Source organism: Coregonus lavaretus (assembly GCF_964263955.1).
Source record: "Coregonus lavaretus genome assembly, chromosome: 2".
NCBI classification, from domain to species: domain Eukaryota; kingdom Metazoa; phylum Chordata; class Actinopteri; order Salmoniformes; family Salmonidae; genus Coregonus; species Coregonus lavaretus.
The window spans coordinates 36,180,447-36,205,103 of NC_139989.1; the positions used below are offsets into that span (position 1 = coordinate 36,180,447).

At 42.2% G+C, this 24,657-nt stretch overlaps 1 protein-coding gene across 2 annotated transcripts in view; it reads left to right on the top strand.

Moving 5' to 3' along the window:
* Positions 1-23,831, top strand: part of LOC311105885 (endoplasmic reticulum membrane sensor NFE2L1-like) — a 28,081-nt gene extending 4,250 nt beyond the window's left edge. Inside the window, exons 2-6 of one of the 2 annotated variants that reach the window (XM_084148109.1) lie at positions 847-1,655; positions 19,004-19,171; positions 19,962-20,051; positions 20,151-20,306; positions 20,438-23,831. In XM_084148109.1, coding sequence (XP_084004235.1) covers positions 1,104-1,655; positions 19,004-19,171; positions 19,962-20,051; positions 20,151-20,306; positions 20,438-21,769 — 2,298 coding nt within the window. In that variant the 5' untranslated portion in view covers positions 847-1,103 and the 3' untranslated portion in view covers positions 21,770-23,831. The remainder of the gene's footprint in view (positions 1-846; positions 1,656-19,003; positions 19,172-19,961; positions 20,052-20,150; positions 20,307-20,437) is intronic. The other variant, XM_084148110.1, reaches the window with a different exon arrangement.
* Positions 23,832-24,657: the final 826 nt, after the last annotated feature.

Genomic DNA, 24,657 nt, shown 5'->3' on the forward strand with positions numbered 1-24,657 from the left:
GGAGGTGTGATGGTGTGGGGGTGCTTTGCTGGTGACACTGTCTGTGATTTATTTATAATTCAAGGCACACTTAATCAGCATGGCTACCACAGCATTCTGTAGCGATACGCCATCCCATCTGGTTTGCACTTAGTCCCACTATCATTTGTTTTTCAACAGGATAATGACCCAAAACACACCTCCAGGCTGTGTAAGGGCTATTTGACCAAGAAGGAGAGTGATGGAGTGCTGCATCAGATGACCTGGCCTCCACAATCACCCGACCTCAACCCAATTGAGATGGTTTGGGATGAGTTGGACCGCAGGGTGAAGGAAAAGCAGCCAACAAGTGCTCAGCATATGTGGGAACTCCTTCAAGACTGTTGGAAAATAATTCCTCATGAAGCTGGTTGAGAGAATGCCAAGAGTGTGCAAAGCTGTCATCAAGGCTATTTGAATAATTTGTTTAACACTTTTTTGGTTACTACATGATTCCATATATGTTATTTCATAGTTTTGATGTCTTCACTGTTATTCTACATTGTAGAAAATAGTAAAAATAAAGAAACACTTTTGAATCAGTAGTTGTGTCCAAACTTTTGACTGGAACTGAATATTCAAAAAAATGGTGGTGGGCCCCCTAGCAGCCGTAGGACCTAAGCGACTGCTTATGTAGCTTATGCCTGGAACCGGCCCTGATGTTATAGCATGGTGTGGAATTCAGCAGCCTCTTCCTCTGCTGTTACATCAATTACCTTGGATTTACTACTTTTTATTTATATTTTCAATTTGATATTCTTTTGAAATAACTCATCAATTAATTGTATTATCTAACTTTATTATTTCATGTTGTGTTTGTCTATATAGAATTTAACGATATTTGGAAGAGTGAAGAGGAGAGGATTTTTGGATACGTAACTTTTTTATTTCACCATAGTGTCTATTTTGGTGTATCTAAAATAGCTTTATTTTCCCTCTTTATGACATTGACTTGAAGCTATAGATAACCCATCAACAGACAATAAGTCTTCGGAGGCTGACACTTGGTATTTTGCCACCCACCACATCTCCATTCCCTTTCCCCTCATTACTTGCACTCACCCTGTAAACTCTGAAGACAAGACATGGTGTGTCTGAAGAAATATTTCACAGAAGGCTTGATCCAGGTAGCCATCCTGCTCAGCCTGGTTGGGGTCAGAGTAGATGTGGGCCCTTCCCTGCCCCCCTGGCACGAGATGATCCTGGGCCCCACCTCGGCCCTCACCCAGACACAGTTCCACAACCTCCCCAACCAGCTGGACGGCCAGGACCTCCACCCCAAGAGTGTGGACTTGGACGGCTTCTTCACAGCCCGGAGGCTCCTGGGCTGGGTCCGCTCCCTAGACCGCCTCTGGGTGCCCAGCTCGGAGCTAGAAACCTGGTTGGTGCGGCACGAGCCTGATGCCCTGGTGGTGGGGGCTCCTAGTCAGCCAGCCCCCCTGGAGGGAGGGGCAGGTGGGTTGGAGGATCATGCGGGTGACCAGGTGGGGTCGGTCATGAGGTCAAGCGTGGGGGCGGGGTCGCTGGAGTCGGGTTACGGGCCGATCAGAGAGGACAGTCTGGACACCATGGCACCCCTTCTAAGAAGAAGCGATGAGGAGGAGGAGGAGGATAAGGATGAGGATCTCTATGAAGAGGTAAACTATGGTGCACTCTTCTACACTCTGTCAGTAGGAGCAGTGGCAGCGTAGAGTGGTGTTCAAGATAATTGGCTGATTCAGAGCTGATGGAATGTTCAAATACAATGCAGTGCCTGAAACAAATGAATTCCATCCTTAGAATATACACAATATCACATGTGAAATAGTGTAAACTACATTACTGCAAATCAGTCCAAGACTCTGCCACTGGAGAAGTGGGTTCAATTAGGCACCTATCAAACTGTTGACTTACAGTAGGCAAATTAAACGCCTGTAATATATCATTAGGGATCAAAGGCAGGACTTACCGGAGGCTGAGATCACTCTATAAAAGGAGGCTTAACTGGGAGAGAAGAACACCCTTGTATGAGAACAGCCTTTCAGTAAACACAGTGGCGATTCCCACCCTCCTCGGATTCAAGCAAGCGAAAGTTTCCTGGTTGTATTTGCTGTATCATGCTGTTAATTTCAAACCTGCATAGCTAAGAGATTGCAATGCACACAAGGCAATATATTTACTATTTATAACTCCCTTAATTTACAACATTATGGAATGCATCTAAGATTGCAAGTCAAGAATAAGTGTAGGTTACTTTTCAGAATAAGTGACTGATAATTAATCCTAATGGCCCACACAGACTGTACGATTTTAGCCGTCTTATGCCACAATTTTGCAGTCTCAGACAAAATGTCCACGTCGTGTGCATATTCTTAGGTCGTAAACGATTGTCAGATGTCTTGGCTCATTCAGTGTGACTAACATAACTTAGCAGGCGTAAAAGACATGCCTGAAATTACATCCCCTACATACTGCTCTTGACGAGAAGGGAAAAAAATGTTGGGGGAGGTTCCATTCTGCACTGTTCAACCAATCTAGTAAATGTGGAGGAGTTAAGGTGGAGTGGCGCCTTGTTAACGTCCAAAAGCTAAAGTCGCGTCACACGCTCTCTTTCCATTTCCCCTGAAAACCGGAACATCCGGTTGTTGTGTGTAAGGTCTGCAGATGAAGTACCACAATGTTTGGTTGTAGGCTCTGACAAAGTGTTGAGCCTTTATCGCAGGGGTGTCAAACTCATTTTAGCTCAGGGGCCACATGGAGGAAAATCTATTCCCAAGTGGGCCGGACCGGAAAAATCATGGTATATATAACTTAAAAACAACAACTTCAGATTGTTTTCTTTGTTTTAATACGATCAACATACAACATAAAGCTGGAGCCTGAGGACAGTGTGTCCAAAATAGTACAAGCACAACATCACTATTAATCATAAAACACGTCAAGTTTATTTGAAAATTCTAAAGAAAAAGAACACAAACACACAATGCCTCAGTAATTAACAGAACTGTTTCACAGATCACAGAACTATATCAGGGGGTCATTTCTCAGGCAGAAATGTAGATAAAAAGAATGAAATCCTGTTCCCCAAACAAGTGCAAGAACCACCGAGTCAAGAATAGGTTAAATATACAAATAAAATAAAATCAATTAAAAACAATAGCACATCAACATAAAAACATATAAACATAAAGCTGGAGCCTGAGGACAGTGTGTCCAAAAGCACAACATCACTATTAATCATAAAACACCTCAAGTTATTTGAAAGTTCTGAGGACAAAGAACACACAAACACACAATGCCTCAGTGATTCACAGAAGTATATCACAGATCACAGACAGAACTATATCAGGGTGTCTCATGTAGCACTTTAAGTGGGGTTGCATAGTTTATTTGACTCCTGATACCTGGCATCTTTTAGCTTTCACCAGCGCATCAATATCTGGCGTCACATCCTGAGTGGCAGCCAACTTCAGGATGTGATTCAAGTGCTTGTGCGTGAGCCTTGAGCGCAGCTTTGTTTTATTTATGCTCATTACAGAGAAAACTTGCTCACAAAGATATGTGGTTCCAAACATGCACAACAGTTTTGCAGCGAGGGCTGTCAAGTTGGGGTAACCTGGCAAGAGATTCTGATTAAATGTGTCCAAGCCAGCTGCGGCAAATTTGCCCTTCAAATCCGAGTCACACTGCAAGTCTATTATTTCAAGTTGGATGCTGACGGGCAGATCAGAGGGATTCACGGTGAATGGCGAGCAAAAAACGTTGAAGTCTTTCTCCAGTTCACCAAAAATCTGAAACCGTTGCTCAAACTCCCGTAACAGTCCCGTAATTTTATCTTTGAACCGCTTCATGTCTGCCACATGTTGGGTCGCGCACACATTTTTCAGACAGGGGAAGTGAGCTGCATCACCACCGGCAAGTTGCGTCTCCCACAATGACAGCTTCAACTTGAAAGAACGTATGCTGTCATAATACTGCGTGACAACTTTGTTGCGCCCTTGCAGCTGTTTGTTCAAGTTATTCAGGTGCTCTGTAACATCCACCATAAATGCAAGGTCCTGCATCCATTCTGCGGAATGGAATTCTAACACTGTTCAATTTCTTCTCGTAAATCAAAGAAACGCCTCAGCACCTCGGCTTAACCATCTTACCTCAGTGTGGTATGGCAGGCCATAGATGTGGTCTTTCTCTCTGAGAAGGCTGTCAAACTGACGGTGATTCAGGCTTCTGGATCGGATGAAATTAACAGTTTGGATGACCACCTTCATGACGTTATCCATCTTTAATGACTTGCAACACAAAGCCTCCTGGTGCAAAATACAGTGAAAAGTCAAAAAATCACATCCTCCATTTGCAGATTGCACTTTCTCTCTGAACTTTGTCACAACGCCTGCTTTTTCCCCGATCATTGAGGGCGCACCATCTGTAGCCAGGCTGACAGCGCGGGACCAGTCCACTCCGACCCTGTCTAGCGCGCCGACGAGTGCGGTAAAAATATCAGCTGCTGTCGTTGTATCTGTCATCGGCACCAACTCCACGAACTCCTCGGTGACGGTCAATGTGTCATCAACTCCGCGGATGAAAATGGCCAGTTGTGCAACATCTGTAATGTCCGTGCTTTCATCAATTGCAACCGAAAACGCAATAAATGACTTTACTTTTTGGTTCAACTGGCTGTCCAAATCCACTGAAAGATCGGAAATCCTGTCTGCAACTGTGTTTCTTGTCAGGCTGATATTTACAAAAGCCTGACGCTTTTCAGGGCACACAATCTCAGCTGCCTTCATCATGCATGTTTTTACAAATTCACCCTCACTAAATGGTTTTGAAGCCACTGCGATTTCATTAGCAATGAGGTAGCTAGCTTTCACTGCAGCGTCACTGATGTCTCGGCTGTGAGTAAACACAGACTTGACCTACTTGCTCTGCCCCGGTATAAACAGTTTGCTTGCTTAACACAATTGCTATTGCGCCATCCAGTGGACGCAATTGGAACAGCAGTTTATTTTATTGAAAAATTGCAGCGCATTTTTATACTTTACAAAATCATCTCGCGGGCCGGATTAAACCCGTTTGCGGGCCTGATCCGGCCCGCGGGCCGGACGTTTGACACCCCTGCTTTATCGTGTAGTGTGGCTGGTGTTACGAGCCCATCCCAGTGACTGACCAATAGAACACTGAGTATACACACAATAACATGATTGAATATTCAGATTAATATAATAGTTCGACTTAAACATTTACATGCTTTGCAAGAAGAATGATTTCTCTAATAATCTTTACACGACATCAGAAATCAGGCTACCTAATGGGATTTTGATAAATGCACAAAATCACAAGTCAAAATAAACGTTTTTACCACGGTGACCATGTTATTTTTGGGTAGCATATTTGATTCTGACATATAAAGGTTGTATGTGAAAACAATTAATAGACTCATACTTTCAGTTTTACCGAACTCACTTCACTCGTGCATAAGCGTAGAAGGAGGCGTGCACTGCTGGTGCTGGCACATGCGCAGATCAAATACACTGCTGCAGTTGGCCTAGCCTACGTCAGCTGACGTAACCTCTCAAGCCAATCGCAGAATGTGACGACAAAACTGAAGCAAATCATACAATCATGCCAGGTTGATAAAGATTTTGATTTGGTAATAATCATAAAATACTGAATCCGACGTACAGTGTGGAAAGGCCTTAAAGTAAAATATTTTTCCTGTTATAACATTTGTTTTATTCTAGTAAAAAAGTTAAGGGGATTGTATATTAAGCATGGTGTTTGGTGGGCTGACCTCTTCAGATTTCAATAGCAGAAGTATAATATCCAATATGACGAGGCAAATCATTTAGGACATTAGTAGTCAATGTTTACTCTCTGAGGTCTTGCTGAACTTGAAAACAAGACATAAATCACTTTAAAGACAGGACAAATATCAACAGTGTTGTTTTATCCAGTCTATTTTTGATAAGTGTGGATATCCAACTGTATTGCAACAGTTACATTTGAGTAATTGTAAGAAATTACAATTAACCCAAGTCACAACCCCATCATTATGTTTTAGCAGGTGCTCACTTTTGTTCGAGCTTGTGTTTTGGCAGCCGAAACACTAATTGAGCAACAGTGTGGGGCATTGAATGACAGAATCACGGGGAGTTAGTGCAGCAGCATGCCAAAAGCTTGGCTGGACTTCCCCTTGTTTTTCAACAGCTGAGGGAGAGCTGCTTGTTGATATGTTCCACTAACTGTGAGGGGCGCGCTGACCGGGCCCAGGCTGCTCTGTGTCAGGGGAAAGGAGGCCAGAGAGGGGTGTGTGACTGGAAATGTGTCCCACTTTAGCCACTGGCTGTTCAGTCTTGCCCCATACATACAGCTATCCACGCCCATCGCAGCCTAGCTGATTTGGTGTAGGAATAAACTGGCTGGCATAGTCATCATAAGTACACACATTCCATGTAGGCTAATTGTATTTGGACACCAATCATATTTAGAATTGCAATCACAATAATACTTGATTTTACTATGGAAATAAACTTATCTGAAGATACCTAAAATATTGCAAACACGGGGGACAGATTTTTCTGCACTAACCTAGACTTTGAAGGGGAATTTCCAAATCCTATCAAATCACTTTCATTTAGCACTGAGGTACAATATTAGTCACTTTGGGAGTGTAGGGAGTTTTCAGCCACTGTAGGGTCTAAATATATATCTGCTTGGCAACATGCCTGAGTATGCACCCTACACTGGACTCTCCAACACTCCATAATGGGATTGTTTTGGATTGGGAAAAGTATGGGGGTTGTTTTGTTTTAGTCCTCTGTGTGTCATTGCCATCTCCTGGCCTCTGGTCTTTTGGGCCACAGTGACTGCAGACATCCACAGACACCGGATGCTTTAATTTTAGCCTCCCAAATCAGCTGCCACTCTCAGGGCAAAGAAAGTGGTGTTATTTGGCCTGTCCACTGTTACAGTTGACCAAGTATGCAGTTCAGACTGGACGTGTAGCCCTGTTGGCTATTTCTGGACAGGAGGGCATGTTTTTTGGCATTGCTAACTGGTACTCAGTGTAAAATGTACATGCCTCATGTTTTCCCACCAACCCCCCATGGATATAGTCCTGTTGACAAATATTTTGTTTTGGAACACAGTGCTCTTCCTCCATAGATGGTTATGATTTCTGGGTCAAACAAGATTCTAGTAAGTGATATTGAACTGAGCATCTGAGACCAAGTTAGGTGCTGCAATCGTGATGTAACGATTCAGACATACTGATACTCTTAGTTCCCTCCAAGGAACTAATCGTCCCTGATAACGACCTTCACCCAGACTAACTCATCAGGGAAGCAGCAACCGCACAGAGACAGCTGGGCTGTATTTTTTAACTCCAGCTGCATCATATTATGGCAGCAATGTGTGGTTCTGTCTGGGTCTGGGGCATGCCACCACATCTCCCCCTCTTATAGGTGTTGCTATTGCTACAGGGTGCCAGACAATCACCAGGCTGGACATGTCTAAAGTGCCAGACATCACCAGTCCTACAGTATTATGTTTGAGGAGAAAGGTCAACAAAGCTTCCTCTGGGATACTGCTCAGTGAACCCTTTGCCCTCCCCTCTCTCTGTGCATTCATACAGAGAGAGGGGTCAAGGACCTCTCCTAAGGCCATGTGCTATAATTTGTCTTAACTTCCTAGACTTGTTATTCAGTTCTATTACAACTCATCTCTGCTCTATTACCTTGACTTGCTCAATGAAACACTGAAGTGCTGCCAGGCTCATTTGTCTGAGCCTCTCAGGGCAGTAATATTGTGACATGTCAATATTGTGGAAGGTGGCAAACTGACAACGTCTTGACCCGCCAGCTCTGCTGTGACCCCAGATGTTTGTCTTGGAAACTTGGACTCAGAGCTCAAATAGCTTTGTAGGTATGTTTCACTCAGAATATTGGCCCTGTGACCACAGCTTGTTTGTTTTGTAACACGAGGTGGCATCATTCTGGCACACATTCACACCTTTGATTTCGCAACGCTTGTTTACTAGCTTAGGCTAGTAGTAGATCACCTCTTCAGACAGGAGCAGGTATATGTATAGCCCTATACCCAGAGCCCTCTACACATAGCCCTATGGACCCCATCCACTGCCCAAATCTGTCCAGAGCTGCTGCCTTTGACCTCACATCCCCCTTACCTAACACTTCTCATGTTGTGCTTATGCTTGAGGAAAACACATTTAGGTACACATTGATCCAAACCCATGAGAGTGATGCCAGAGTAGCAGGGAAACAGAACCAGGAACAAAAGTGATCTCTAGTCTTCCGGAACAGAACCGTTATTTTCTAACCTTGAGAACCGGTTAATAATGTTATTTTCTGTTACCAAAATATTTTTTTATTTTTTATTTATCTTTGTTATTATGTTTTTTTTAGGGGGTAGATCAGCTTTAATATTGCAGATAGATTGTAACTTCCATCAATGTAATTGTCTGCATCACTTCCAATCCCCCATATGTTTTTTTTCTTCTCGCAAATATATATATATATATATATATATATACAGTGCCCTCCACTATTATTGGCACCCCTGTTTAAGATGTGGTCGAGGACTTCCAAAAATTCTCCTTTTTTTTTTAAACAACATAGATACCCAAATGCAAAAAAATAGAAAAATCCAACCTTTTATTTAAGTACATTACTTTGGTGGTTAAAAAAAAATCACACATTTAGAAAAAAAATAACTTGAAATCATGTGTCCCACAATTATTGGCACCCCTAACAATTCCGCTGATAATTTTTATTGATTTTTTTTTTTAATACATTTTTCTGTAGTTGCTAAAGTTGGTCAGGGTATCTAGGAACTTTTAATTAGTAATTCATGACTTCCTGTTTCCCTGGGGTATAAATATGACGTGACACAGAGGCCTAATTCTCTTACCCATTTGTCAACATGGCAAAGACAAGAGAACACACCATTCAAGTAAGGCAGATTTGTGTCGACCTTCATAAGTCAGGCAATGGCTACAAGAAAATAGCCACTCGCCTTAACTTGCCCGTATCTACAGTCAGAGGAATCATTAAGAAGTTTAAAACAACTGGAACAGTGACAAACAAGGCTGGAAGAGGTCCCAAGTTTATCTTGCCACAACGCACAGTGAGGAGGATGGTAAGAGAAGTAAAAAAAAGTCCTAAGCTCACTGTCACAGAATTGCATCAAAGAGTGGCATCTTGGGGTCACAAAGTCTCCAAAACAACCATCAGACGCTCTCTACATGCCAACAAGCTGTTTGGGAGGCATGCAAGGAAAAAGCCTTTTCTCACTAACACTCACAAACGTAAACGTCTGGAGTTTGCTAAGCGGCACTGGGACTTCAACTGGGATCGTGTGCTTTGGTCAGATGAGACTAAGATTGAGCTTTTTGGCAACACACACTCTAAGTGGGTCTGGCGTAAAACAAAAGATGAGTATGCCGAAAAGCACCTCATGCCCACCGTGAAGTATGGTGGAGGATCTGTGATGCTGTGGGCCTGTTTCTCTTCCAAAGGCCCTGGGAACCTTGTTAGGGTGCATGGCATTATGAACGCTTTGAACTACCAGGACATTTTAAATAAAAACCTGATGGCCTCTGCCAGAAAGCTGAATATGGGTCGTCATTGGGTCTTTCAGCAGGATAATGATCCAAAACATGTGGCAAAATCTACACAAAAATGGTTCAGCAGTCACAAACTCAAGGTCCTCCCATGGCCATCTCAGTCCCCAGACCTCAACCCAATCGAAAACCTGTGGGGCGAGCTAAAGAGGAGAGTGCATAAGAGAGGACCCAGGACACTGGATGATCTAGAAAGATTGTGCAAAGAAGAATGGTCAAAGATCCCTCTCTCTGTGTTCTCCAATCTTGTGAAATGTTATAGGAGGAGATTAAGTGCTGTCTTATTGGCAAAAGGGGGTTGTACAAAGTATTAACATCAGGGGTGCCAATAATTGTGGGACACATGATTTCAAGTTTTTTTTTTTCTAAATGTGTGATTTTTTTTTTTTACACCAAAGTAATGTACTTGGATTTTTCTCTTTTTTTGCATTTGGGTTCTATGTTGTTTAAAAAAAAAAGGAGAATTTTTGGAAGTCCTCGACCACATCTTAAACAGGGGTGCCAATAATTGTGGAGGGCACTGTATATATACACACATACAGTGGGGGAAAAATTTATTTAGTCAGCCACCAATTGTGCAAGTTCTCCCACTTAAAAAGATGAGAGAGGCCTGTAATTTTCATCATAGGTACACGTCAACTATGACAGACAAATTGAGGAAAAAAAATCCAGAAAATCACATTGTAGGATTTTTTATGAATTTATTTGCAAATGATGGTGGAAAATAAGTATTTGGTCACCTACAAACAAGCAAGATTTCTGGCTCTCACAGACCTGTAACTTCTTTTTTAAAAAGGCTCCTCTGTCCTCCACTCGTTACCTGTATTAATGGCACCTGTTTGAACTTGTTATCAGTATAAAAGACACCTGTCCACAACCTCAGTCACACTCCAAACTCCACTATGGCCAAGACCAAAGAGCTGTCAAAGGACACCAGAAACAAAATTGTAGACCTGCACCAGGCTGGGAAGATTGAATCTGCAATAGGTAAGCAGCTTGGTTTGAAGAAATCAACTGTGGGAGCAATTATTAGGAAATGGAAGACATACAAGACCACTGATAATCTCCCTTGATCTGGGGCTCCACGCAAGATCTCACCCCGTGGGGTCAAAATGATCACAAGAACGGTGAGCAAAAATCCCAGAACCACACAGGGTGACCTAGTGAATGACCTGCAGAGAGCTGGGACCAAAGTAACAAAGCCTACCATCAGTAACACACTACGTCGCCAGGGACTCAAATCCTGCAGTGCCAGACGTGTCCCCCTGCTTAAGCCAGTACATGTCCAGGCCCGTCTGAAGTTTGCTAGAGTGCATTTGGATGATCCAGAAGAGGATTGGGAGAATGTCATATGGTCAGATGAAACCAAAATAGAACTTTTTGGTAAAAACTCAACTCGTCGTGTTTGGAGGACAAAGAATGCTGAGTTGCATCCAAAGAACACCATACCTACTGTGAAGCATGGGGGTGGAAACATCATGCTTTGGGGCTGTTTTTCTGCAAAGGGACCAGGACGACTGATCCGTGTAAAGGAAAGAATGAATGGGGCCATGTATCGTGAGATTTTGAGTGAAAACCTCCTTCCATCAGCAAGGGCATTGAAGATGAAACGTGGCTGGGTCTTTCAGCATGACAATGATCCCAAACACACCGCCCGGGCAAAGAAGGAGTGGCTTCGTAAGAAGCATTTCAAGGTCCTGGAGTGGCCTAGCCAGTCTCCAGATCTCAACCCCATAGAAAATCTTTGGAGGGAGTTGAAAGTCTGTGTTGCCCAGCGACAGCCCCAAAACATCACTGCTCTAGAGGAGATCTGCATGGAGGAATGGGCCAAAATACCAGCAACAGTGTGTGAAAACCTTGTGAAGACTTACAGAAAACGTTTGACCTGTGTCATTGCCAACAAAGGGTATATAACAAAGTATTGAGAAACTTTTGTTATTGACCAAGTACTTATTTTCCAACATAATTTGCAAATAAATTCATTAAATTTCCTACAATGTGATTTTCTGGATTTTTTTTCCTCATTTTGTCTGTCATAGTTGACGTGTACCTATGATGAAAATTACAGGCCTCTCTCATCTTTTTAAGTGGGATAACTTGTACAATTGGTGGCTGACTAAATACTTTTTTCCCCCCACAACATACAGTTGAAGTCGGAAGTTTACATACACTTAGGTTGGAGTCATTAAAAGTAGTTTTTCAACCACTCCACAAATGTATTGTTAACAAACTATAGTTTTGGCAAGTCGGTTAGGACATCTACTTTGTGCATGACACAAGTAATTTTTCCAACAATTGTTTACAGACAGATTATTTCATTTATAATTCACTGTATCACAATTCCAGTGGGTCAGAAGTTCACATACACTAAGTTGACTGTGCCTTTAAACAGCTTGGAAAATTCCAGAAAATGATGTCATGGCTTTAGAAGCTTCTGATAGGCTAATTGACATCATTTGAGTCAATTGGAGGTGTACCTGTGGATGTATTTCAAGGCCTACCTTCAAACTCAGCGCCTCTTTGCTTGACATTATGGGAAAATCAAAAGAAAGCAGCTAAGACCTCAGAAATTTTTTTGTAGACCTCCACAAGTCTGGTTCATCCTTGGGAGCAATTTCCAAACGCCTGAAGGTACCACGTTCATCTGTACAAACAATAGTACGCAAGTATAAACACCATGGACCACGCAGCCGTCATACCGCTCAGGAAGGAGATGCGTTCTGTCTCCTACAGATGAACGTACTTTGGTGCGAAAAGTGCAAATCAATCCCAGAACAACAGCAAAGGACCTTGTGAAGATGCTGGAGGAAACAGGTACAAAAGTACCTATATCCACAGTAAAATGAGTCCTATATCGACATAACCTGAAAGGCTGCTCAGCAAGGAAGAAGCCACTGCTCCAAAACCGACATAAAAAAGCCAGACTATGGTTTGCAACTGCACATGGGGACAAAGATCGTACTTTTGGGAGAAATGTCCTCTGGTCTGATGAAACAAAAATCCACCAACCCAACCGTGAAGCATGGGGGTGGCAGCATCATGCTGTGGGGGTGCTTTTCTGCAGGAGGGACTGGTGCACTTCACAAAATAGATGGCATCATGAGGAAGGAAAATTATGTGGATATATTGAAGCAACATCTCAAGACATCAGTCAGGAAGTTAAAGCTTGGTCGCAAATGGGTCTTCCAAATGGACAATGACCCCAAGCATCCTTCCAAAGTTGTGGCAAAATGGCTTAAGTACAACAAAGTCAAGGTATTGGAGTGGCCATCACAAAGCCCTGACCTCAATCCTATAGAAAATAGTGGGCAGAACTGAAGAATCGTGTGCGAGCAAGGAGGCCTACAAACCTGACTCAGTTACACCAGCTCTCTCATGAGGAATGGGCCAAAATTCACCCAACTTATTGTGGGAAGCTTGTGGAAGGCTACCCGAAATGTTTGACCCAAGTTAAACAATTTAAAGGCAATGCTACCAAATACTAATTGAGTGTATGTAAACTTCTGACCCACTAGGAATGTGATGAAAGAAATAAAAGCTTAAATAAATAATTCTCTCTACTATTATTCTGACATTTCACATTCTTAAAATAAAGTGGTGATCCTGACTGACCTAAGACAGGGAATTTTTACTAGGATTAAATGTCAGAACTTGTGAAAAACTGAGTTTAAATGTATTTGGCTAAGGTGTATGTAAACTTCCGACTTCAACTGTACATAGTAAGAGCATTGAAGATGGGTCGTGGCTGGGTCTTCCAGCATGACAACGACCCTAAACACACAGCCAGGGCAACTAAGGAGTGGCTCCGTAAGAAGCATCTCAAGGTCCTGGAGTGGCCTAGCCAGTCTCCAGACCTGAACCCAATAGAAAATCTTTGGAGGGAGCTGAAAGTCCGTATTGCCCAGCGACAGCCCCGAAACCTGAAGGATCTGGAGAAGGTCTGTATGGAGGAGTGGGCCAAAATCCCTGCTGCAGTTAAGACCTACAGGAAACGTATGATCTCTGTAATTGCAAACAAAGGTTTCTGTACCAAATATTAAGTTCTGCTTTTCTGATGTATCAAATACTTATGTCATGCAATAAAATGCAAATTAATTACTTAAAAATCATACAATGTGATTTTCTGGATTTTTTAGATTCCGTCTCTCACAGTTGAAGTGTACCTAAGATAAAAATTACAGACCTCTACATGCTTTGTAAGTAGGAAAACCTGCAAAATCGGCAGTGTATCAAATACTTGTTCTCCCCACTATACTTTATTACTTTCCAACCCCACCACCCCTTCCCTAATTGGAGTAAACTAGTGAACAACAATGCTTAGGCCTCTACTTCCAGCTTATACATACAGTGAGGGAAAAAAGTATTTGATCCCCTGCTTATTTTGTACGTTTGCCCACTGACAAAGAAATGATCAGTCTATAATTTTAATGATAGGTTTATTTGAACATTGAGAGACAGAATAAAATAAAATAAAATCCAGAAAAACACGTCAAAAATGTTATAAATTGATTTGCATCTTAATGACGGAAATAAGTATTTGACCCCCTCTCAATCAGAAAGATTTCTGGCTCCCAGGTGTCTTTTACACAGGTAACGAGCTGAGATTAGTAGCACACTCTTGATCATGTCTTTGTCAGTGGGCAAACGTACAAAATCAGCAGGGGATCAAATACTTTTTCCCCTCATTGTACTATATACATTTTATGGACACTGTCAATTTTACAATAATCATATTTTGTTTGGTTTTACTCCTGAACTTCCTCTACCCTCAACCTCTCCGATCATTTTCATGATTTCCATCCAGTTTGCTTCTATATGCCATATCTTTCTAACTGTGCTCTTTTACAAAAGCTCTCAATATATACTTATTATGGACACAGTATGCTTTACATTAGTTATCTTGTTGTTGTTAGTTGTTATTAGTCCCATCCTTCAACTCAATTCAACACCACCCATCTATCTCTTAACACCATCCATATTGGATTTCTATTTGCCATATATTTTTCAACTGTACTGTGATGTTTTACAAACATTGTTTCTACAGATTGTAAATTGAAAATAAACATTTTTGCTAAAATAATTCTTATATTATTGATCGATTGACTATGACTTTTCAGATCACCCAGCAATGCTATCTGCAGGGTTAGCTCCAGGTAAATATTGCAATCCTTTAGCCATTCCTGGACCTGTGTCCAAAAACAAGCTACAAATGGACAGTACCAAAACAAATGATCTAATGATTCTGTCTCTTCGCCGCAAAATCTGCAGAGCTGGGAAGATTGTATCCCCCATATAAATAACATTCTATTGGTAGCAAGAATTGTATGTAATAATTTAAATTGAAAAATTATACGTTTTGAATCCGGCGTCGTTTTGCGTATCAGTTCATAAACACTATGCCATGGGATCGGTACGTCAAAAATCTCTTCCCAACTATTTTGCAATCTATATGGAACAGCTGTCAATCCTTTGGTCCTTAAATGAAACTGGTATACTTTTTTATTTATCACAGTTTTCTTTAACCAATTATGTTCTTGAATGCAAGGCCGACAGACAAGTTCCTTACTTTTTCCCCCTTCCACTTTCCTCTTCCATTTTTGCGGTAATGCTGCAATTATTTGTTTGTAATTTTGGTGTAGAGCAGACATTTCCATATGTTTTTGTTAACTGCATGTGAGACATAACTCCACCAGTCCTACCGATGATATCATTTATGAAGATTATACCTTTTTTAAACATTTTGTCAAAAAAAAAGTTTTTTTTATCAATTAGTATATTTGAGTTTCACCACAATATTTGTTGCATTATTTGTTCTGTTGTTTCTGGAGGATTAAATTTAAGAGCGTCTGCTAAATGATGTAAATTGAAATTGAAATTGGAACCAACTTTCTATGGCTTGTTTTAGAAATAGTGATATTTGGGAGATGATTTCCTTTTCAAATAACTGAAAGTGAGAGGTTGTAATCTGAATAAAGGGAAAAAGGCCATTCTTGAACATTGGGTGAGACAATCTTACTAATTTTCTAGAGAACCAGTTCGGATTTAAGTATAACTTTTGTATGACTGAAGCTTTTAGTGATAGGTCTAATGCTTTAATATTTAATAATTTCTGTCCTCCGAATTCATATTCATTATATAAATAGGCCCGTTTAATGTTGTCTGGCTTGCCGTTCCAAATAAAATTGAATATTTTTTTCTCATATAATTAAAAAAACTATTCGCTAGGCGTAGGCAAGGCCATAACCAAATAGGGAAACTGGGATAATACTAAAGAGTTAATCAGGATGATTTTTCCACAAATTGACAGGTACAGTGGGGAAAAAAAGTATTTAGTCAGCCACCAATTGTGCAAGTTCTCCCACTTAAAAAATCCAGAAAATCACATTGTAGGATTTTTAATGAATTTATTTGCAAATTATGGTGGAAAATAAGTATTTGGTCAATAACAAAAGTTTCTCAATACTTTGTTATATACCCTTTGTTGGCAATGACACAGGTCAAACGTTTTCTGTAAGTCTTCACAAGGTTTTCACACACTGTTGTTGGTATTTTGGCCCATTCCTCCATGCAGATCTCCTCTAGAGCAGTGATGTTTTGGGGCTGTCGCTGGGCAACACGGACTTTCAACTCCCTCCAAAGATTTTCTATGGGGTTGAGATCTGGAGACTGGCTTGGCCACTCCAGGACCTTGAAATGCTTCTTACGAAGCCACTCCTTCGTTGCCCGGGCGGTGTGTTTGGGATCATTGTCATGCTGAAAGACCCAGCCACGTTTCATCTTCAATGCCCTTGCTGATGGAAGGAGGTTTTCACTCAAAATCTCACAATACATGGCCCCATTCATTCTTTCCTTTACACGGATCAGTCATCCTGGTCCCTTTGCAGAAAAACAGCCCCAAAGCATGATGTTTCCACCCCCATGCTTCACAGTAGGTATGGTGTTCTTTGGATGCAACTCAGCATTCTTTGTCCTCCAAACACGACGAGTTGAGTTTTTACCAAAAAGTTCTATTTTGGTTTCATCTGACCATATGACATTCTCCCAATCCTCTTCTGGATCATCCAAATGCACTCTAGCAAACTTCAGACGGGCCTGGACATGTACTGGCTTAAGCAGGGGGACACGTCTGTCACTGCAGGATTTGAGTCCCTGGCGGCGTAGTGTGTTACTGATGGTAGGCTTTGGTACTTTGGTCCCAGCTCTCTGCAGGTCATTCACTAGGTCCCCCCGTGTGGTTCTGGGATTTTTGCTCACCGTTCTTGTGATCATTTTGACCCCACGGGGTGAGATCTTGCGTGGAGCCCCAGATCGAGGGAGATTATCAGTGGTCTTGTATGTCTTCCATTTCCTAATAATTGCTCCCACAGTTGATTTCTTCAAACCAAGCTGCTTACCTATTGCAGATTCAGTCTTCCCAGCCTGGTGCAGGTCTACAATTTTGTTTCTGGTGTCCTTTGACAGCTCTTTGGTCTTGGCCATAGTGGAGTTTGGAGTGTGACTGAGGTTGTGGACAGGTGTCTTTTATACTGATAACAAGTTCAAACAGGTGCCATTAATACAGGTAACGAGTGGAGGACAGAGGAGCCTCTTAAAGAAGAAGTTACAGGTCTGTGAGAGCCAGAAATCTTGCTTGTTTGTAGGTGACCAAATACTTATTTTCCACCATAATTTGCAAATAAATTCATAAAAAATCCTACAATGTGATTTTCTGGATATTTTTTTCTAAATTTGTCTGTCATAGTTGACGTGTACATATTATGAAAATTACAGGCCTCTCTCATCTTTTTAAGTGGGAGAACTTGCACAATTGGTGGCTGACTAAATACTTTTTCCCCCCACTGTATTTACCTTTCCATGGTAGCAAAATCTTATCTATTTTTGCTAACTTTCTATTAACATTTATTGGAGTGAGATCATTTATTTCATTTGGGATATGTATTCCGAGTATATCCACATCACCATCAGACCATTTTATTGGTAAACTACATGGCAATGTAATTTTTTTTTGGGATCTAATATGTAATATAGTACATTTATCATAATTTGGTTGTAATCCAGAGAGGTTAGAAAATGTATCTAGATCTTCTATGAGGCTGTGGAGGGATTCAAGTTGTGGATTTAAAAAAAACATTAATCATCAGTGTACAATGACACCTTTGTTTTTAAGCCCTGGATTTCTAATCCCTTGATATTATTATTGGATCTGATTTTAATAGCTAACATCTCAATGGCCATAATACATAGATATGCCGATAGTGGACAACCTTGTTTCACTCCTGTTGACAGTTTAAAACTTTCTGGGAAATAGCCATTATTTACTATTTTACACCTAGGGTTACTGTACATGATTTTAACCCATTTTACAAGAGATTCTCCAAAATTGAAATGCTCCAGGCATTTATATATAAACCCCAGTCGTACTTTATCAAATGCCTTTTCGAAGTCTGCTATGAATAGCAGGCCTGGTTTCCCAGATTTTTCATAGTGTTCTATTGTTTCCAGTACTTGCCTTATATTATCTCCAATATATTTTCCATGTAAAAAATCTGTCTGATTAGAATGAATAATGTCTGACAATACTTTTTTAATTCTATGCGCAACATGTTACCAAAATATTCCTAATGTGTAGTATATAATTTCGTTTCCAACCCCTGGTCAGAGGTCAAACATGTTGTCAAATACTGTTCAAGGGGTCACAAGTTCAGAATGTTCCAAACAGTCAAAGTGTAAACAGCCAAGGAGAGGCCAAAGACGGTTAGTTAGTCAGTTTCACTCAGGTCGCTGTACTGTAAGGTTAGAATCGGGGCATTACAAAGGGCAACATCCCGAACTCCGATAGTCCCTTTCAGTGGAGGGCGAGAGGATCAGCTGCAAATTTAGAACTGGTTTAGGGACACAACTGGAGCAGTTGGTATCTCTAAGCTCCAACTTAAGGAAAAGGTTAAGTCTATTCATAGCCATTTCACTGTTTGTATGCAATGTCTACTAATGTATGGGCCTGTATGGAAAAATAAACAATAGTAGATAGAACGCAGTGGCTGCAATCCCCTTACTCCTTTTGTCCTATCTAATAATAGTACAGCGAGAACTTAAATCAAACATACAAGGATACATAGGGCATTGTGTAGCTCAGTTGGTAGAGCATGGCGCTTGCAATGCCAGGGTTGTGGGTTCGTTTCCCACGGGGGGCCAGTATGAAAATGTATGCACTCACAAACTATAAGTCGCTCTGGATAAGAGCGTCTGCTAAATGACTAAAATGTTAAATGTATATTGTAGGGATAATTTAATTGTTATTATGCTTAATAAAGAGGTGTAGATAACATTGTTACACCTAACATTTCAATTATTATTGTATGTTCACAGGATACAGATACGCTTTGGCAGGATCACTCTTATCATGGACGCCATCAGAGGTCTGAGGAGGGAGAGGAGGAGGAGCTGGTGGGGGACACCTGGAGAGAAATCTGGAGGGATGGTGGACGCTCTTACGACCGTGCGAATAGAGAACTTGCACAGGATTTATCTGATCAGGTGGGACTCCGTCCTGAGGCTTATAAATGTCCATATGTCATACATACCTGTACACTTGGACTTGTTCTTCGACATCCTGGTTCAATTATGTTATAAACGCACATGCTGAAATGTTAGACATGGCAAGACTGGCATTCAAGATGGAATAGGAGCTGCTTTCTCCAAACATTGGAAACTTGCCCCCTCAGCTGAGAGACCGAGTGAGGCCCTGACACGTGCACTTTGGTTAAGAGTAACACTCCGTTTGCTTGAAAACAAATATGGGTTTTCTATCCTGGCTGTGCGTCGTGAAGCGGGATAGGGTGTTTGGTGTAGATGAGGTGGAGATAGGAAGCAGCCTTCCCAAGTGTGTAAAATAAGAACCTAACCCAGAAACCTGCCCTTTTATATGGCAGTTTCTAACCCCAATCTCTTGCACTCCTATGGGTTAGAAGAGACCTGAAAGTCTTGCTAATCCGCTATACCTAATTTTGGGAACAGGGGCAGCCACATATCATTACAAAGGCATTTGCACTCCTCAGTGGTGTGTAGCTGGAGCATGAGTTTCCTTGACCTAAGGAGAAATACAATATAGTGAAATGAAATGAACATTTGATACCACACTACAAAATGATTCAGATAAAGCCACGCTGTTCCAACTGTTTAGTTTTACCCTCTTGCCATATCATGTTCTGTAAAAGCCTAATCATCTCCACCATCTGTGTCAGTTCAGCTCAGAAGAAAGGAACCATTGTCACCATCCAGAACATCCAGGTAGCTCTCTGCTCACTCCTGTTCTCTTCTCCATCAGTTTGCTAGCTTGGAAGCTCAGTCCTCAATGTCCTTCCAGGAATGTCTACGGCTCTTGGAAGACACCTTCCCTTTTGGAGAGGAGATAGAGGTACAGTACAGTTGTTTTATTTGATGGTACTAGGGTAAAAGATGACCATTGATAGGTTTGTTGACCATTGAATGACCATTGTGATGTTTCTGTTTTTAGCTGTCAGACCCAGTTGGCATAGATCTGAGGGAAACCAGCGGCGAGGACCCAACCCCTGTCCGAGAGCTTCTTCTGTCCCCCCTGCTGTCCCATGAGGATCCCTCTCTGGACTTGGAGCAGCAGTGGCATGATATTCTCGCCATCATGGAGCCAGAAGTAAGTCCTAAGTGGTTTCTGATTTTATCCACATCACAAAATCATTATTTATTTAAATATGTCAAAATGTGTATAAACTTTGAACTACCCTTGTCCTGAGAGCAATCCAACTTCTTGTATTATTTTGGAAGGATATGGACCTTGACAGAGATGTAATGCAATCTGGATCTATTCAGAGTTCCAGCTTGATGGACCCCGTTCACCAGGATGTCAGCCTTCATCAGGCAATCCTGCCCGGAAGCAGCCAAGATAGTTACCCCTTCAATCCCAGCTTCGGGGGAAGTGTTCCCCTGGAGGCCACACTCCAGCCATCCCTGCTTAGTCAGTCCTCCAGCGGACCTGACTTTGACCTTAACTTGACCTTTGGCCCATCTGACCTGACAGATACCACCCTTCCTTTGGCACTCAATGGCACAGTTGGCAACCACATGCCTTCCATTCAGTCAAGTCTCTTTCTGGAGGAACCAGTCCTGCCTAACCCACTCGGCTCCCTCTTGGATGATGCCTTGCTGGATGAGATTAGCTTCCTGGACCTGGCTCTGGAGGAAGGCTACAACGCAACACAGGCCTCCCAACTTGAGGAGGAGCTAGACTCTGACTCTGGACTTTCTCTGAACTTCAGCCACAGCCCTGCATCCCCTAGCGGTTCGGAGGCATCCTATTCATCTTCTTCGTCCTCTTCATCATCTGACTCTTCTGTGTTTTCTGACGAAGGGGCTGTGGGCTACAGCTCTGACATGGAGGATATTGTGGAGCGAGAGGAAGGTGCTGTGGGAGGCTACTCCCCAGAAGTCGGCAAGATGTGCAGCACAAGCTACCAGAAGCCTGGGCGTTTCAACAACCTCCCTTGGCTGGAAAAAGTGGGCCACGACCATACCTACAACCAGCCTAGGGCCAACTCTCCCACGCAGGGAAAATCCCTCAAGCTACCAAAGTCGCGTTACAGCAAACCCTATGAGCATGACATTTCCAATAAGCTTTGGGGCCGTGATGAGCGCCGGGCTCGCACCATGAAGATCCCCTTTTCCAACGATCTCATCGTCAACCTGCCCGTGGAGGAGTTCAACGAACTTCTGACCAAGCATCGTCTCAGTGAGGCCCAGCTCAACCTGATCCGCGACATTCGCAGGCGGGGCAAAAACAAGATGGCCGCTCAGAACTGCCGCCGACGCAAGCTTGATGTCCTGTTTGGGCTCGAGGAGGGAGTTGAAGGATTATGCCGCCACAAGGCCCGCCTGTTGAAGGAAAAGGCAGAGAACCTTCGCTCTGTCCGGGAAATGAAGCAGCGGCTCAGTAGTCTGTACCAGGAGGTTTTTTCCCGTCTGCGGGATGAGCAAGGAAGACCCTTGCCTGCCACTGACTACACCCTCCAATTTGGCAATGATGGACAGGTCCTGCTTGCGACACGGAACGTTTCAGCCAGTGAGCAAAACCGCAAGCCCCACAAGGACAGAAAAAAGTGAAAAGATTAGTCGGGTGTCAGGTTTGGTGTAGGACTCAAGGAGTCGATTGACAAGGGGATGGCTGTAGAGATTCAAGAATTTCTCACAATAAGAGGGAACTGAAAAGGAATGATGCAAGAGGATGCAAATGGTCTTCCTAAATCGGTTTAATCTGCTCTGATAGTTTATTTGCTGGAAAGGACATGTAGCACAAATATGATCATGCAAGAATCTTGTGAGCGTCTTGGAAAAACAAAGGGAAAACCTGTCTCAGGAGCAAAATAACTGTTGGGAGGACCGTGTCAGCCTTCCAAAGAAATACAGTACATAAAACACTAAGGTGACAAGGAGGAAGGGCTAGCCTAAGGCATTTAGCCAAAAGACGACTACAAGACCGGGCCCTTGAAGCAATGCGGGCACATTTCTGTTCCGGTCTTCAGGTGCCTATATATTGAGAGGGTAGGCCTAGGTTCCTTGAAGTCATCACTCACTGGACAGTTTATTAGGTACACATCTAGTACCGGCTCGGGACCCCCTATACCTCCAGAACAACCCAAAATCTTCGGGGCATGGATTCTATAAGGTGTCGGAAACCTTTGTTGCTCAATTGGTATCAAGGGACTCAATGTGTGCCAGGAAAAACATTCCCCACACCAGTACACCACCTACACCAGCCTGTACCAGGCAGGATGGGTCCATGGACTCATGTTGCTTACGCCAAGTCCTGACTCTGCCATGAGCATGACGCAACATGAACTGGGATTCAGCAGACCAGGCAATGTTTTTCCAGTCCTCAATTGTCCATTGTTGGTGATGACATGCCCACTGGAGCCGCTTCTTGTATTTAGCTAATAGGAGTGGAACCAGGTGTGGTCATCTGCTGCAATTGCCCATCCGTGACAAGGATCGACGAGTTGTGCGTTCCAAGATGCCGTTCTGCACACCACTGTTGTACTGCGCCGTTATTTGTCCGTTTGTGGCCCGCCTGTTAGCTTGCACGATTCTTGCAATTCTCCTTCGACCTCTCTCATCAACGAGCTGTTTTCGTCCACAGGACTGCCGCTGACTGGATGTTTTTTGTTTGTCGTACCCTTCTCAGTAAACCCTAGACACCGTTGTGTGTGAAAAGCTCAGGAGGGCGGACGTTTGAGATACTGGATCCGGCGAGCCAGGCACCGACGATCATACCACGCTCAAAGTCGCTTAGGTCACTCGTTGCCCATTCTAACGTTTAACCAAACAGTAACTGAATGCCTCGATGCCCATCTGCCTGCTTTATATAGCAAGCCTCGGCCACGAGACTCACTGTCTGTAGGAGTGATCCATTTTCATGAACTGGGCGGTGTACCTTATAAACTGACCAGTGAGTGTATACCCAAGTAAGAAGGGTAAGACGGGAGCCTGGTTGAGAACAAAAGGGAACCAAAAGGGTTTGCTCCTGTCTAAAGCCTATCGAACACAAAACAAGTTGCCATTAACTGGTGCATAATAGCTGTCAGATAGTGGAGTTGGATAGTGCCTTTAGTAAAGCCTTAGTTACCCACACAGCTATCTGTGGTTCTCAGGGGATGTGACTGTATGCCAACATGATGCAGACAATGTTACAATGATATTCAGAAAATAGATTGGTTTAAAGTACCTGGATATAGTATCTACTCAGGCCCAGTGCCAACAACAGTGTTTATGATATGGTTGTGGACTTATTTGTAACAAGTTGAAATTGAATGAATTATCACCAGTATCATACTGGAATACAACTGTTAAAGCTGCATAACATATCACTACATTTTCATAAACGTTAAAAATAAGGAAAAACATGTATTAAATGCCACTACAAGTACTGTGATTGTGTCTTCACACTACTGTTATGTTTTGTCAAGCACTTTCCAAGAGTCCAATATCATCAACAGAAAAGTATTTAACAAAAACACTGAATTAGAGGTGCTTTATTGTATTATTGGTTTGAAAATAACAATATTTTGTTTTACGAGGTGTTCTCACCCCATTCTGTTTCATACTTTTGAATACTTGCTTGCAACCAAGGGATGTTACTTTTGGGTGAATAAAGCATTTTCAACCTACATCTCTTTTTGATCCCTTTTGCCTTGATGATTGAGTGATATTTCTAAGAATACTTATACGTACTAAAGAATTACAAATTAACTCGTTTCGACAAATTATATGAAACACCATTGTTAACAAAAAAGATTTATTGTCCAAAAACATTTAAACAAGTAAAAGTAACCACTGCAAATGGTGACATTGATTGAAAGCAAGAAACATGCAACAAGAGATGTATCTTCAGTAGACACGAGAAAGAGTCAAAGACAAAATAACTAAAAGGTTACATATGAGCCACTTGACTAGGATATACTGTATATATAGACATATTCCGGTCTGGTATATTAGAAAAGATATACAGCACTCTTAGACTTGTCATGTTAAAATGAGCAGTAAAATGCCAATTCAAAATCAATTCAAGGCAACAGGCTCTATAACCAGGGCTGTAAAACCCCTGGTACTGGTGGCAGTCTTCAGTACCTCAACATTTAAATGTTAGTCACGATTAATCAGTTAAATCGTGTAACACTTTTTCATTCAAGCTATTGTTAGCTGTGATGAATCGACTAAATCAATTACTTAACGATTTAGGATTTAAAAGATGCCAGAAGAGGGATATTCAGACGCAGTAGAGCAGTGAACAATTCTGCAATTAAGCCAGGGGGACATGAAGCCCCACAAACCAAACTTGAATATAACCCACCCACCTCTGTGAGGTGTGTCAGATCTTTAATTGGCAGCTCATTTTAATATAACAGGTCCAGACACAGCGAGAATTAACATCAGAGCTAAAAAGTAAAGTCTGAAAGTAGAATTAGCTTAGTTGGAGAAGTCGTCTTGATCTGGTC